We start from the raw sequence: 16,752 nt of genomic DNA, 5'->3' as shown, positions 1-16,752 counted from the left end.
CACTACGAATACGTGAGGTGACTACCTAGTTATTAATACATCGAAATTCGTAATATACTCTTCGTACGGTAAAACGAAGAGGCACTCGAACACTTCTTACTCGTGTGATCTGCTCAGATAAATTAAGAGCTTGGTTTCATTTGAAGATAATGGTCAGTATCAAACATCTAATCGAAGAGTGTACTGAGTGCTTCTTCATGACATTTCGAGCAATTCGCTCCAGCAGAACGTACGCATATTTCGCCAAATGACAGAACGAATATCTTTTCGTTGGCGTGTTCGTTCTAAAAAGTACGTAAAAAAAGAATTTTGTTAGATTCTTGTCGCGTGATAAATCTATCCGTATGACGTTAAATAATTATATGTATGTTCCATTGTTTGACTTTGGCATCGTCGACTATGACTTTAACACATGTGACATGTATAGAATTCTCGTTTTAAGATCAAATAGGAAAACATCAAGCATGACAGTGGCCCAATACGATCTTTCTCGTTTCGATAACTAGTAACTTCTTTCGTTAACTTACAACCTAGTTTCGATGTAGTCCAAATAATGCTAAGAGAACAAAGACAACATATGCTACATATTGCAAAAACATTTATTACAATTTATCTCTCGAAATTCATCGTGCAAAGGTTCTTTATCATCGCATAAGCTATCGATTATTATATTTGTTTGTGATACACTGAAACGATCTTTTCTCATGAAAAATAACAAGAAGGATAGAAAGAGAACGAATCGAAGAAATTTGCAAAATCACAGATTACCCGTAATCAAATTTGTATGTGTTCGTATACACGAACATTATATAGGTGACTCGGTAATAAAGGTTAGGCGCCGTCACTAAGGAACGTGGCAGGTTACCACGTTGTGCAAAAGGAGAGACCCATACTATATTCAAATACCGTGCTTTTAAGGCACGTTCTTCGAGTCTGTTGGTATCGCTGCTGGTGTTATTGCGACTAACAAACAGTGTGTATAAGTACGAATTTCGATCTAAGAGCGTACAGTCTGTGGGCTGGAAAAATACCAAAATGGTGGCTGTACGATACGGGTGATGTGTACGCAGATATTGGAGTGCATTGTAATTTCAGGAAAAACACGTGCGAACACGCAACATATACAAAAATGGGTGACTCGAAGGCGCAACACGGTACACAGGAGATGAAAGGCTGGCTCTTTAAATGGACTAATTATTTAAAAGGTTATCAACGAAGATGGTTCGTCCTGTCAAATGGCCTACTGTCGTATTACAGGTAGTTTTCTACGTGTCAGTTACTTTCGTTTACCTTCACTTTTAGTCGCGTGTTCAATCACGCTGAAAATCAATGCGATTTCTATTCGTAACGTAATTATTTTAACACGGGTTTCCGTCCCGTGATATGATTTCTAACAGCATAATAACAATTATTGACAGAGAAAATTTATTTGGATACAATACGGAGCTGTTCCCTTTTTTTCATTATTACGTACTTATCAAAGCACTGTATGTATATTTTCTAATAGAATCTCACACTTTCAAGTTGATTTTATATCGGAGTAAAATTTGAAAAGAAATTGTAATGATTACTGTCATAGCTATATAACCTTAATTAGGTATTTATTATTTACATATATATATTAGATGAAAATATAGCCACATTGAGTTTAGTTTATAATGTTCTACTTCTAGTTAAACAAAGAAAAGTTATAAATTTCTTGAATGAATCTATTATTTCTATGAAATGTAACATATAAGCATAATGTTATGCTTATAAACACATGCATGTTTACAACTGCATGCGTATGCTTTCATCTTGTGTATTATATATGTAATGCTATAGGTACAAATATTGTTTTTCAACTTAAATATGATACTAAGTCATCATGTAATTATGGGTTAAAGAAAAAGATCTTGCATTGAAAAATTTAAGGAACAGCTTTGGATTACGTATCTGACACAGTGTTCGATAATGCTTGTGATTCTGTCAATGACTTAAACAGTTGGTATTTAAGAACACAACAAGTGAAATACAATACTAAACATTTAACAGTTTGAAATTGCATGTATATAAGCAGCCAGTGAAGGCTGGATCATGGATATTATTGATATGGTTTATCCAAGTATATTTAACTGAATCTTAATCATGATTTTGTCCAAAACTCATATTTACATATTCCATACTTATCCATTTTAGTTTGAGCAACATCCTTGAGCATGTACATGCCGCAGAACACATTGAGATCTACGTTAAAACGGTTGAAAAGCATTGAAAGAAAGAGTGGCTGGTCGCAAGGACCATATTTTTTGTGTGTATATATATATACACACACACATATACACACACATACACACATACTCGCTTATATATATCACACGCATCAGAGAAGATTTATTGCATATTTGCCTTTTTACTATTCTTTTTTTCCAGTACAGCGAAACTTTAAGTTGAATGATTTTTGGTTTACTTTTGTATATAGTTATGTGGGAGAGTAAAAAAATCGCTAAACATTATTTAACCATCGTTAGTCACGTAAAATGTGTTGCAACATTTTATTTCCGCGGACGAAACTTAGGTCACCCCGGTCTCACAGTTACCGGTCGTGGATACAGGTGAGATAGTTCTAAACGAGTATAACGTATATGTCGATGATTCCACTATTCTATTTCTTTATATTTAGAACATGCGCGTTCCCTGACAACATGCAATGCCCACATTTTTTAATTTTCCGCTTGGCACAGTTGTGTGATTTGAGTTTGCAACGTCTTTCCAAATTGCAAGAACGGAATGTCCTGCAACTTTATTTTTACACGAATTTTTCAAACTTCGTGATCGGTGAAACTGCTTCTCGCACAAAGTGTGTACACGCAACGCACGAACGTGATGGTTGCACTGTTGGCTATATTGCTATATAAACAGGAGAGAATAGAAAGAAAAAGAGACTGAATGAATGTATGTGTGTATATGAGAGAAAGAGAGAGAGAGAGAGAGAGAGAGAGGGAGGGAAGGAGGGAGGGAGAGAGAGAGAGAGAAAGTAATCAAGAAACGAAATATGAAAGAAAGAAAAGGAACATCGCTATATCGTGAAAATTCGTGGATAAACAGCGACAGAGATACAATTTTTTCTCGAAACAGATAAAAAAAATTATCGCTTCGATACAATATTACACAATGTGAATAGGGTCTATTTGTTTTATGGACTGTTTAGGGCTGAACCAACAGGGGGGCCAAAGATATCAACACGACGCAAGCGGAAGGCTGGCAGAGCCTCCGAGTAAGTAAAATTATCGAAAAAACCGAAATATCCTGACTATTCTTTGAATCAAACTTTTTAATTAAAACAGACAAAGACGATGTTCGAGTTTTCATTTTCATTTCATTATACAGTCCTTGCCATATTATATATATGTATATGTATATGTGTATATATATGTATATATATATATTTGAGCTACGTATTATTAATACAACATTGTCAATATTCCTAATAATTTTACTTGCTTCCTGTCCATTTCTTACCCTTTTATCATAGATCTAATTTTACAGACCGATTCTCCTCAGTCCACCCCTCTCTTCTTAATTAAATCTCAGTTACTCTAAAAAGGTGGTAAAACTTGTATATTTTTTATGTTCTATGTGTACATATATACGTGCATATATACATGTTTACCACACACAAATATAAAACACACACACTGCTTTATATCGTCTAATAGTTCCAGTTCTGTTGAGGAGGTATTCCGAAGGTCTTTGCAGACCGTGTAAAGCTTTTACTGGCTCGTTGGGAATGTTCCAAGAAATAATTATAGCACGAATAGATGAGCTGGTATCAAGGAATACCGATAATCTTAATTTGTCGAATAGTTTCAAGAGAGGAAACAAATATGTATTTCACTGATTAATTCTTGTCGACGCGGTTAATGCGAATTTTCCTCGGTCACCTTATTTCCTGTTTTACATAACGCATGCAGAATTTATTCTCCCTATTTTACTACTTTTGGTTCCGTAATATTCAGACAGTGACGCAATAATCTTTTGTTGATGTAATATCTTTTTTAATATTAGCAAAGTAAGTTTATTTTTTTTTTTTTTTTTTTTTTTTTAGTAAGAGTAGCCTTGTTATTTAAATGTCAATATTTAATAACATTGATAACTGTTCAATTATCTAAGATCATCGGTCAGTAAAAGCATATATCAGATCCTCCAAGATACACTTTGTACTTCAATTTTCTCAATTTATACTAGATCGTTGTGTTTAGCCCAGTCATTTTATCTAATCGTTTACTCGTTACGCTTGGAACAATATCCAACAGAACGACAATAAAACGATGAGATGCGACTATTTTTATGGATATGTATTTTTTATTCGTTGTTCTGCCTTTTCGATGTTTTACTTATGCGCACAATTTATGTTCGTACGTTTTATATGCCCGCACCTCCCTCGCTCATCGAATACACATACGAATTCTCTACAATCGATAGATTTGAATCACATAAGTACATGTACCTCATACTGCAATAAAACACATAGTTAAGATTACTTACTTACTGTCAAATAGTTTCGAAATACAATGACGAGTTCTACAAATTTTTATCACAATAGGTGGAAGGAGGAAGAAAATCAAAAAACCAGAAGAAACAAATTTTGCGCGAATGCCTGTGGTCTATGCGGACAATATGCAATAATAATTTCTGAACGCGTTAGCATGAGTATGATTATTCTTTCATCGTGTACAAAGTCTCGATCCCTTGCGTGTTAGATTTAATTTCACTGACCCTAAAGTGCATGACATGATCCGCGAGCTATCTGTTCCCCTTCTTTCAATCATCAGGCCGGCTATTGAGCATTGTACATTCTTTCTTTCTTTATTTTTTTTCCTATACCCCTTCTTGTTTTCTCTTCACACAAATTACACCATTGGGTTCCTTTTTTTTGTAGATTGTGTGTAAGAAAATATGGTGGTGTCATAGTCGGACAAATGGTAATGGGACTGCTTGGAAAAAGAGTTAATCGATCTCCTACTAATTTTATTTACACGAACTTCGTTTTCAAAGCTCTTTGAGTATTCACATCATAGTGCCACAGATTAACACAGACTGTCGTGTGTTCATCTCGTTTGCTACGCTGTACACGTTACGGTGAAAGTATCTAGTTTGATAGTTCTATATAATAGATAGATGGTCCCATAGCATGGTTCTTTAAAAATCTCTTACGGTTTCATAGAATCACTGCAAGGAGTTACGGTTAGTCATCAGATAGAACCTGAACGATAGAAATGTTTGCGTTAATAATGGAATTTTAGTAAGATAAGGTTGGTGGATATAAAATTTCCTTTGTTCAAATAAAACCTCAATAAGGCCATAGACTAGATTTATTGGTCTATCAAAGTCTAATTTCAAAGAAACCAAATTTTATATACACCAACCTGACTAAAGAGATTTTATTTGTACAAGTTTCGTGTTACTGTAGAGTTAAGTCTACTTTGTCGCCTCGTTTCAGCTGAAATTCACAGTAAAACGATCACGCGTCTAACTGAACAAACATTAGAGCCTTCTTGCACAGTTGAACTAATATTATTATTAAAATTTGACAAGTCGCAAGTTGATAATTAAAAAGGTACAACGTTACAAAAATAAATCTCATTAGCTACAGATTATTTGATTATCTTATTTAATGTAACAGTTCTAAATTTTTGCTCAAGACAGAACCAAGTTTTCCGAGATAGACAGAGAATGAGAGAGAGAGAGAGAGAGAGTCGGAAGGATTAATTACTTTCACGGTAACATGTACAACCTCGTGCCTGCGTATAATCTAATTACGTGTAATCATTTCTGGGGCGAATCAGAAGTGTTTTATTTTTGGCTTGGATAAACCTCAGGCTTGCATTAGACGCAGCAAACGGACTAATTTTGCAAACTCACGTCTGTCTTTCTCTGTGTCATTCGGTTCTCAATCGATTGAAGAATATGTCCGGGGAACTGTCGCTATTTTCCTTCTCTGTTTAGAAATCCCACGGAGATGTCGCACACGTGCCGCGGCACGATATCCTTGCATGGGGCCTTAATACACACCGTCGACGCTTGCACGTTCGTTGTGAGCAACGGTGGCACGCAAACCTTCCATATCAAGGCGGCGACAGAGGTAGAACGTCAGCAATGGGTCACGGCCCTCGAGTTGGCGAAGGCCAAGGCCATCCAGGCGATGGAATCTGGTCTGTATCAACGAAATATCATCCATTTCCTATCTGGCGTTCACCAGAGAGAGGAGCAGGGACAGAGACAGAATCAATCGTCGATCTTTATCGATTATGTATCTACAGTAGCTCGTCAAAATATTTCAACATTTATCAGAGAAAATTGTATACGACACATTTTGGAATTCCGCTAATACTGTAATGAAATACTACTATCATAATTATAGTGGTAAAATTTGGAACCGATCTGGTAATGTATATAGAAGTTGCAAGGCATCTATTGCAAACATAAATTCAATAAATTGTCGGTACACGGTATGAATAGCCATTGTACAATAAGTGTTAAAGACGGTCTCACTGAATATTCAGGCTTATGAATATAATGGATAATTGAATGTTTAAATACTTTTGCGATCTCTGCAAAACATTAGGCTCCTTGTAACTTCCATGTACATTTCTACGTACAATTTATCACTACATGACAGTCGTATCTTATTACGGTGTGAAGGAAATTTCAAGACGTTTTCTGCATAATTTATTCATACATAATTAGATACGCATAATTTATTTGCAAAAAATTGCTGTAATTGTTTAAATATTTTTGCAAGTTACTGTATCTGAAAAAGGGTTAAATTGGGCTGGAACTTGGAAGTAACAGGGAAAGTTCAGCAGCTGAAAAATTTTAAATTGTGCAGAAATATAGTTTAAGTAATGTTAGCAACAACACCGCTTTTTATTTCTGTAAACGAACGATTCATGGGGCTGTAAACACTCCTCAAAACAGTTCTCCGTCTTGATCTTCTAACAAACGAGGAAATGAAGAAGCTCAGTCGTCTGGGAAGAGAAGTGACTTCGTTATTTCTAAAAATGGAATTTATCACGCTCTCTTTAACTTTAAATTCCATAGGAAATCTAATTTTCGTTAAAGGACGACGATGGTCGTATTTATTAGACTGATTGAGCAGTAGGTGTCTCTTATTGCGAATATTAGGTTTGCAGACGATATCAGTCGATCGTAAATCACACTAACAGTTTAATAATATATAACTGAGTAATTATATATAACATCTTCGATAGACGATACAAGATTTTGATTTAGAGTCGCATGATTCTAACTGATTTTTTCTCTCTTATGATTTACTGGTTACTGATACTGAGTAGGAATCATTTGCTATTTGAAGAATCAATGAATCTATTAACAGTTTGCGAACCGTATGAAATAGCATTAAAGGCAATTGTCCATAGTAACTCTTCTAACATTTACACAATTGACAGCCTGGTAGTTTTTCACGAAGATAAATGATGATTTAATCGACGCGAGATAGAATTATGTAATCATGAAAATCTTAATTGTAATTTAGAATTAGACATAAAGTAGATTTATATTTTTTTAATGCTATTTTGTTATCTAAAACGTTTAAAGATACGCTCAGATATTCTTTATGAAAACTGGTCGTCCCTGCAGTATCTGTTAACTAACGGTTAGGCTGCGGAATTTTTATGCGTCTGTGGAATATTTAAAAATACACAGAATGCATAAATATTCAAAATGGAATACTGATCATAATATCTCACTTTTATAATGAATTTCATTTTTTGTAGTTGTAAATTTTACAAGTTATTTGCTAAATATTCTTAATATACCAATGATATAATGATCATTCCTACCATACGAGATACAATTTATAATATTACTAAAAATATCAGCAACCTTTAGAGCATAATAATTGGTATCTCCATTGAAATTGTATTATTATAAATTTATAAATTTGTTTTCTTGAATACTTAATTTTTTCTACACAAACAAAGCATTTTGATAGAAGATAACGCATGAGGAAGTCTGGATGATAAGGGAAACAAAAAGAAAAGCAAACATCTTTTGATCTAGATTTACTATGTATTTTCCTTTGTTATCGATCTCTATTGTTACACAACATTTCTTTTTCATTAACAGATAATACATCCAAATACTTATATATTTGTACACAGATATCTTTGTCTGTCTATTTTATCTTCTTCCTGTGACTCAAAAGAAATTGATTTAGCAGTTTAATAAATGATATTGAATCATATGTAATTGTAGAAGACGATATTGAATCATAGTCACGTTCTCTTTTGTTGAAGTATCATAGACAATGAAAGACTCCCCGTTGTCTTTAATAAAATATTGAGTTGAATGAGAGTTAAATTGCTCTTAGAGGACATTAAAACAGTTACGTTATGTAAAGTAAAATTTGTTTCAGAAGAAGAGGAGGAAGAATTTCAGGATAACGATAGTCAAAAACCAGAACAAGTTACTGTGAAGGACTTATCGCAGCGCTTAGAAAACTTGCAGGCCTGTAATGATTTATTGATAAAGAAAGGGACTATGCTTCAGCGAGTTTTAAATGAGCTCGAAACGTTGGAGCCCCCGTCGCCTGAGCTAGCTGCGAAAGTCAAGACAGTCAGTGAACGAGCCACGCTCTTTCGCATTGCGGCCGGTGCTATGGTTAATGTAAGTTGAAAGGCCATCGTTAAGACTAATATACAGATGAAAATTTCTGGCCAACGATGTATAAAATTAGCTCATTCGCTGCGCGTAGCAACCGTGCTGCTTTGTCGCTAAATATTAGGTTCAAAAGACTCCTTCTTATGTGCTAATTAATATTTCTAAGCAATTTTTAATTTATCAGTGTAGTTGCTTATGTTATTGGTGTATAGAATACAACCAAATATTTATTTCTATTTCCATTAAATTTATAAAGTTATAAAAATCTGAATATTATATTAAAAATATTGATTTTGGAAGTATATGTATATTTATAAAGTCTCATAGAGAACTAATTCTGATTTCAGGCAAGTCACGACTACTTGCAACTAGCGCAGCAGCAGGAACCAAAATGGAAGAAGATGCTGCAGCACGAGCGTGACCAGAAAGTGCGAATAGAAAAAATGGTCGAGCAATTGGCCAGGCAACATTCTCACTTGGAAGAGGCTGCGCAACATGCCCTACCCTCGGCAGCTCCAGCAGGGGGACACAGAGCTTCGCGTAATAATTTCTTTTTTTATATTAACGCAATTGCTAATGCTGTAATTAATATTTTGATGCAAGTGTTGCGTTTGCGAACAGTCGTTGTGTGTAACGATGCTAAGAAAGACGAACTCGAGTGTTCGTCCATTTTCCACACTGTGCCGAGCTTTTACCTTTGTACATTGTACGCAACACAATGCTCTGATTGTGCTATAGGCCTTTTAACTCTGTAACATTGACCTGAGATTCTAATAGAAATGTATGTTAAATACACATGGTCACATAAGCGTGTATCTACCGAGTGAGAGATGCTGTATTCATTAGATAATAGTGCACAGCTGCATAGTTTCACCTTACTTAATATACCGACTGTTTGATCATACGCTTAACTGTGTAGCACGTGAATTTGATTTTTCGCGCCTTTGAGTGCCTTATCGTTCTTTAACCAGATGGCAGTCGTGAAACTCTATTTGCTTTGAACGGTGTCGCGACTTACGCAGCTTAAAGTCTATGCATGCAAGACGTGCAGTATATTCTATATTCTACTACATATATTGTATGGCATATTACAGTAATGTATACAAGGCTTATATGTACATATATATACATCTAGAGATATATATACATAATATACACATGCACGGGTGTGCTTTCATTTCTCCCAAGTTTAGTACTTCATCAGACTCAGATGGCCTTGCAAATTTCCGTTTTGTGTGAATATTTTTTTGACAGCTTTTTTTCGCGACTTTACCATTAAATTCGATGTGATAAAGCTGAATCGAGTGTCGAAATCATCGACGATTGTGCGACGAGAGGATCAGTGAAAAGATGCTAAACTGATAGTTAAACGGGGCGAAGGGAAGAAGTTTATTATCAACGGGTTTAGAACGGTCCGCAGCTTCAATCAAATTGATAGCAAGGGCCAAAATATATAAGAGCGCCGAACTTATTCTCGAACGTAGCATAACCTAATGGGTGGTACATTATAGTTGCCTATAAAAAAAATCACAGTGTACGAGCATCTTTAGTGATTCATTATTCGTTACTTTACCCAGTACTGCAGGTGTGGACCGAGTTTGGAGGGGGTAGAGGACGGTACAACTTAATGGCAACAGTCAGTTGTCATACCACGATTCAATCGGTTAGGAAGGGGAGTGATACAAATAATAAGAACAGGGGAGGGGTTGAAGAATTATTTCAAAGCAGAGAAGTAAAGTGAAATAAATTTGAGCAGTGGCATGCGCGGTTATATAGGTTCAATAAATTTCTCACTTTGTGTTACACTTTTCGTTGGCGCGAAATGTGTTCCATTGCGTAATCTTAATAATAGCTTTAATTGTATTTTATGTTTATGTATTCGTGTTTTATCTCTAATCCTAACAAGGAATATGAGTCATGATATATAAAGGTTTATCTCCATTTTCAATTATAAAGTTTGCTATAAGATTGTAATTGAATAACTCTCTCTCTGTTTTATTGATTAACTAAATCTCATTTAGCTTTGCATATATACGTTTACCGCTACTTATTTAATTAACCATTCAGTCAAACTAAGTAAAATTTTGATTATCTTTGTAGATACAACAGTCACAACTTCCCCATCAGAAGACGAAGAAGATAACGTTGAGTTTTATGATGCACAAGAATCTGATACTTTTACTTTGAGTATACCCGGTGTCCAAACGAATAATTCAAGAGATCGAACTGATTCTCAAGGTAGTGACGATGGCTCTAGTTCAGAAGGAGATCAGACACCTTTGCCTTTGTCAGATACAGCTACCACAAATTCCTTTCGCATTGTGACCGATTCTACAGTAGTAACTCCTACCACTGCTGCAAATACTGACAATCTGGACAATGTAAGTGAATTTAATTAAATTGACTTTTCATTTATCTTTATGTAATTTCATCCATTTTGTATCAGACAAATTGGGAGTCTAACAATGGCAGCAGTGGCAGCACCGGGGTAACAGGTTTTAAACAAAAACGAAGAACTAGAGTACCTGAGAAACCAAATTATCCATTAAATTTATGGAGTATTATGAAAAATTGCATTGGCAAAGATTTGTCAAAAATTCCAATGCCTGTCAATTTTTCTGAACCGCTTAGTATGCTTCAACGGCTTACAGAAGATTATGAATATGCAGATATTCTTGACAGGTATATTTTGTCTCAATTTTTATTTATTTTATTGTGTATAAAAAAGAAAGAAAAAATATCTATTTTGATCTCTTACAGGGCAGCAGAATGTACAGATGGCTATGAACAAATGGCTTATGTTGCTGCATTTACCATATCTAGTTATTCCACAACTGCTTCCAGAACTGGCAAGCCTTTTAATCCTTTATTAGGTGAAACGTATGAGTGCGATCGAATTGATGATCTAGGATGGCGTGCGATTTCAGAACAAGTATCTCATCACCCTCCAATGTTAGCGCAACATTGCGAAGGCCGAAAGTGGCGTTGTTGGCAAGAGTTTACCATGGCATCTAAATTCCGTGGGAAATACCTCCAGGTATCCTTTATAAATCACTAAAGAAGCAACCTTTTCTAATATTGTAAACAAACGTTCAACATTTAATCCTGTTATGGCTCAATAGGTAATACCATTAGGAACTGCTCATCTTGAAATGGAAGGTGGTACACATCACTACACGTGGCGAAAAGTTACTACTACGGTACACAATATTATAGTAGGAAAATTATGGGTTGATCAAAGTGGTGATACAGATATTGTGAATCACAAACAAGGTATCAAGTGCCATTTGAAATACACGCCCTATTCATACTTTTCGAGAGATAGTCAGCGTAAAGTAAAAGGGGTAGTCATGAACTCAAGTAATGAAGTTAAATGGGTAGTACAAGGCACGTGGGACTCGAAGATAGAAATCGCTCCTGTTATCAGTACGTCTGGTACACCAGACAATCCAGTATACAAAACAGGGCCTTACATACTCGCTTGGAAGCGTCGTATGCCACCGTAAGTATTTTATTAAATTAAGGTTTATGTTAAAGAAGAAAGTTCATACATTTTCATGCATTATAATATTTCTATTATAACAGTGAAGATAGCGAAAAGTATTATAATTTCACCGAATTAGCGTGTCAACTTAATGAGCCTGAGGAAGGTATAGCTCCAACAGATTCTCGATTTAGGCCTGATCAAAGATTAATGGAAAATGGTGAATGGGACAAAGCGAATGCGGAAAAACTTCGATTAGAAGAAAAACAAAGAGCTGTTCGACGTGCAAGGGAACACGAAGCTGAAAAAGCGGCCGTTCAAGGTATTATAAAAATATATTTTCTAAAATAATTTAAGGTAGAATTATTTAATATTGAGATATTTTATAATTGAAAATTTAATTTATATTAGGTTTACCATATGAAACTTACGAACCTTTATGGTTTAAGAAAGAGCAGGATCCTTACACGGACAGTCTGTGCTACGTATACGGTGGTGAATACTGGGAATGTAAGAGTAAAGGTGATTGGTCACGATGTCCAAACATATTTTAGCTTACTATATAATTATATCAATATTGTGACCGCCAATATACAATGCAGAAATGTTTGAATTTGTTTTACGCGAAGATAGCCGATTTAGAAATCACTGCTTCTGAAAAAAAATGCTGATATGATATAATCGGGTTGTTAGAGGACATGGTATAGTCGTTATTTCTTCCAATGAACTGGTCGAAGTTGGCATTCTAACACATGAAATGAGCGTTTTGTAGTATATCATTATTTCCATTCTCCTACACATCCTTTTATCTGTTCATATTGCCGCTGCATCCCTTCTCTTTTGTCCATTTTTCTAAACAACTAAGAACATTATCATATACTATCCATATGGCCCAATTAGCGCTTTGCATACAATGTTTGTATAGGCTTAAAAATTTCCTGTATTTCTTATTAGGTTCCATTATTAAGCTAAATGTGTCATAATACATTCACGAGAAATCCAGATACGATGATAAGCAAATAATGCGCGAAAATTTTGTTAATTCAGTTCATAACTGATATAGCAATAACAATGATAATTTTTATTACGAGAACTTTAATAATATATTAGAAATTAAAACTATAGTTATTGGGAGTTTAAGTTTGAATACGAGAACCCACTTAATGCAATTACAGTATTCATAATTTGTTTTAAACAAATTTAGGTATATTTAAATTTCTCTTTTTTTAAAAAATGGAACTGAATTCATAAGTTCTAAGAAACCGATCGTAATAACAATTTCGGAAAATTTCCATAACTTTCTGATAACATGGTTATCACGTATCCATCGCGGAAAGTACTTACATAGACTGTAAAACGTATTTTTGATGCTTGACGCGATGCTGAAGATATTTAAAAAAAATTAATTGAAATTAAATTTTTAATAGTATTTCTGAGTAAATTATAAGTAAGAAATAATCGCGTTGAATGTAACTAAAGCCTTATTGAATTATTTAAAGTAGATATTAATAGGTAAACATGTTTTTACGATATTGGTTATTTATACGTGTGGTGCGGCCAGACTGTTCATTCGACTGCCTCGTCTTAGCCTTTGCACAAAAACTGGATAAGAGGTGGCATTCGTTTACGTTGATACGACAATCTGTAACCGCTACGAAAAGAAATGTTCCTGCGGATAAAGTGATCGTAGCAATGAGAGAACTCACTATGTTGAAACATCATCTCGGTGATTTACTCGAATGGCGTATTTGTTACTATTTAACATACGGTGAAAATAAGAAAGAAGCAGATGGTATAAATGAGTATGCTTCCAAAATTCTGCATTTTACCATGCAGAGGTAGACTCTTGAATGTTCCACAAAATATTGACTGGTTACCTAACCAGCCTAATTACTATACACTCCGTTGAGCTAATGTTACAAAACATAATCAATATTATTACGGGAAGAGTGTAAGGAGAATATAAAGTCACACTAAAGGCTCATAAGTTGTAGTAAGTTCTTTTCTCTTTCTCACTCTTTTTTTAAGGGAACGCTTCAACTCAGAGCATTAACATTCATTAAAAACCCAGGTCCTTTTTCCAAGCTACATTGTGTAGACACGCACACATCCATATACAGGTACAAACTGCGCGAGTGATTGTGTACGTACGTATGTATGTATGTATGTATGTATGTATGTATGTATGTGTATGTATGTATGTACGTACGTATGTGTGTATGTATGTATGTATGTTATGTATGTATGTATGCTTGTATGTACATATGATAATTAATAAAACCCATTGTATATCCCTCTTATGAGCACATCATACAGTTGTTCCGTTCATAGTATTTGTATATTGACAACTATATATTTCAGTCTGTATAGGATCGCATTCAACGGAACATCTAGCTTGCAACCAATGTCTACAATGATTGTTATAATTAAGTATTTGGCTGTATTATAATTTTAATAGTTGATTATAATCGGATATATCTGTATACATATAAATACAAATTAACTATAAAAATAAATAATTTAAAGAAAACACAATAAGACGGATAGAACAGATGTTTGAATTATATAGTGCTTGTACATTAGCTATTCGTGTGGAACGATAAATACAAAATGCTTCGCTACAAAAAATCGAGAAAATATCTTCGTAGCATTCACATAATTGCCTTTTGGCATCTCCTATGTAATACCCGTTGGTCGCACAAAAAAGGATATGGTGCAATTATTTATACGATAAATAACTGTAGTTTTCTTTTTGTTCCATCAAACAAATTGTATTTACTTATTGTAACAAATTAAATACGATCTTGAACGGGTAATATCTATCATTGAATATTTCATTACTATCCAACGATCGGTCCATTTACCTACCATTACCAAAAGCCATCGTTTGATATTTCGCATGCTACAATGGAATACATTGGAATGTTATTCTGCTTCGTTTTATAGTTTGCTTTTCATTCTGACGCGCGCGAAATCATTAACATCCATGACCTTTATTATACTTCCGTTATAAAAAATAAAATCAATTTTCATAAAACACGAGAAAAGCTTATTACTGAAATTACTCTGAATAAAAATATGGAAACGTGTATAATGGTAAAGGACTAAATATTTGTTAAAGAATTTCTCTTTTATTCCGCGTTTTTCGCATCTAGTTCCCTATTCCGATAAGACCAAGACGTCATCGATTTTATGACGTATGAATGAAATATATACTAAGAATTCCTCGCTTATCGTAATTAAGAGGAAAACGGTCTGATAGATACGCCGATATTTTTGTTTCTACAGTTTTACCGGATATTCAGTGAATTGAACCGACATGCGCGCGGCGTCGGTAATCGGATGACGTCACGCGTAGTAATACACGTCGAGAGCGCATGGCGAGTGGAGCGTCTGCAGAGGCTGCGCGAAGTGGGAACTGCTTTCGATTGTTGGCGGGCGCCGCCATCTTGGTCAGTGAGCTTGCGAGTGGCTGTACGACGAGGTGTACGTATTTCGGTGAAACGAGTATTTGGTGCGATTTCCCTGAAACCTTTCGTCTACCCGTGAAATCCACAAGCATCCAAGATGTCGGAACGGGAGGACAACGTTTATAAAGCGAAATTGGCTGAGCAAGCGGAACGCTACGACGGTGAGTACATATTTTCCGGGAAAAGGACCCGGCCTGCGCCAAAATGAAATCCACGAAATCGACCACAAAGCACTGCCACAAAGAGAAAGGAGGTAGCACCGCCCTCATGACGTGCCTGCCGTACGATTTCATCGGATATGTAACGATCCTCTTCTGAGAATCGAGAACCTCGAACTGGGATCATGTCTCATTGGATCTGTCAAAAGCCTGTGAAACGTCAAATATGACTAATCCATACACGGTGTTGGCCAAGTTGCCGGTTCGTAACCGGTGTTTTTTTTATTAAAGGGTAGGTTTGTTCTTAGATTCTCTGTCACTGAGCTTGAGGCTCGTTAGAATCTGTCAAGATACTCAAGTTAACCAGAGTTCTTTCGAAGGATCGGGCAAGAAGGCATGAAAAAAGTTTCGTCGTTTTTGGGTTATATTGGTTTCGTCGAAACAAGTTAGCTAACGCCGAGACAGCGTTGCTAGGCGTGCTGTGTTCATTACTTTACGGGGTCCCTCGCAAGATAACGAGACAAGTCGGTCCTTCACCGACGTGTATGACGCATAGACACGGCACGATACTTACCAATCGCTGCCGGGTTACTCCTTAGACACGTAGTAACGCGTGCTCTGCTCGTGGCATTTGGCCTTGAAAGCCGAGAGAAATCATTTAGTCGATCGACCGACCGATCTATGGAATCGACGATAACACCTTCGGAAAATTGTAGCTTCGTAGCTTTTCATCTATATTTAATTTTCTCGTGTATCATTTCTTATTACGTAGTATCTACGCAGTAAGGTAATAATTTCGATTGTAGAAATTTTTACATCGCTTCTGGCGAAAGCAACTCGTAGTGGGGTCACTCGTTGCGGTAGTAGGGGGAACCGTCAAATCTCTTCGTTTTACAAACCTCTCTCGTTTTGCATTTCTCCCTAGATGTATTTTACTAAATACCGCTTTGTCTCGTGGGATGTTATCGAGCCTGCA

At 35.5% G+C, this 16,752-nt stretch overlaps 2 protein-coding genes and 1 long non-coding RNA gene across 8 annotated transcripts in view; all 3 read left to right on the top strand.

The window, feature by feature from the left end:
* Nucleotides 1-146: 146 nt before the first annotated feature.
* Nucleotides 147-14,964, top strand: LOC126925046 (oxysterol-binding protein 1). Of its 4 annotated transcripts, none has more exons than XM_050740204.1 (12): nt 147-291; nt 1,096-1,257; nt 3,191-3,256; nt 5,989-6,194; nt 8,423-8,670; nt 9,012-9,204; nt 10,765-11,045; nt 11,111-11,346; nt 11,425-11,701; nt 11,787-12,166; nt 12,250-12,470; nt 12,560-14,964. In XM_050740204.1, the coding sequence occupies exons 1-12, from the start codon at nt 248-250 to the stop codon at nt 12,700-12,702; spliced, it is 2,457 nt and encodes an 818-aa protein (XP_050596161.1). In that variant the 5' UTR covers nt 147-247; the 3' UTR covers nt 12,703-14,964. The 4 variants fall into 4 exon arrangements, with proteins under 4 accessions (XP_050596161.1, XP_050596164.1, XP_050596163.1 ...); XM_050740203.1 differs by having other exon boundaries at nt 169-291; nt 8,420-8,670; XM_050740207.1 differs by lacking the exon at nt 3,191-3,256.
* On the top strand, nt 1,530-3,016 carry LOC126925066 (uncharacterized). Its single transcript, XR_007713791.1, has 2 exons — nt 1,530-2,594; nt 2,663-3,016. It is a non-coding gene; the product is annotated as an uncharacterized LOC126925066 (long non-coding RNA).
* A 593-nt stretch (nt 14,965-15,557) lies between the features above and the next one.
* Nucleotides 15,558-16,752, top strand: part of LOC126925057 (14-3-3 protein epsilon) — a 296,135-nt gene continuing 294,940 nt past the window's right edge. For 2 of the 3 annotated variants that reach the window (XM_050740228.1, XM_050740226.1), the window contains exon 1: nt 15,558-15,779. In XM_050740228.1, coding sequence (XP_050596185.1) covers nt 15,716-15,779 — 64 coding nt within the window. In that variant the 5' untranslated portion in view covers nt 15,558-15,715. The remainder of the gene's footprint in view (nt 15,780-16,752) is intronic. The other variant, XM_050740229.1, reaches the window with a different exon arrangement.

Source organism: Bombus affinis, chromosome 15, assembly GCF_024516045.1.
Source record: "Bombus affinis isolate iyBomAffi1 chromosome 15, iyBomAffi1.2, whole genome shotgun sequence".
Classification (NCBI taxonomy): domain Eukaryota; kingdom Metazoa; phylum Arthropoda; class Insecta; order Hymenoptera; family Apidae; genus Bombus; species Bombus affinis.
Note: the sequence above shows the minus strand (reverse complement) of the source record. Positions and strands in the feature narration are given on the sequence as shown.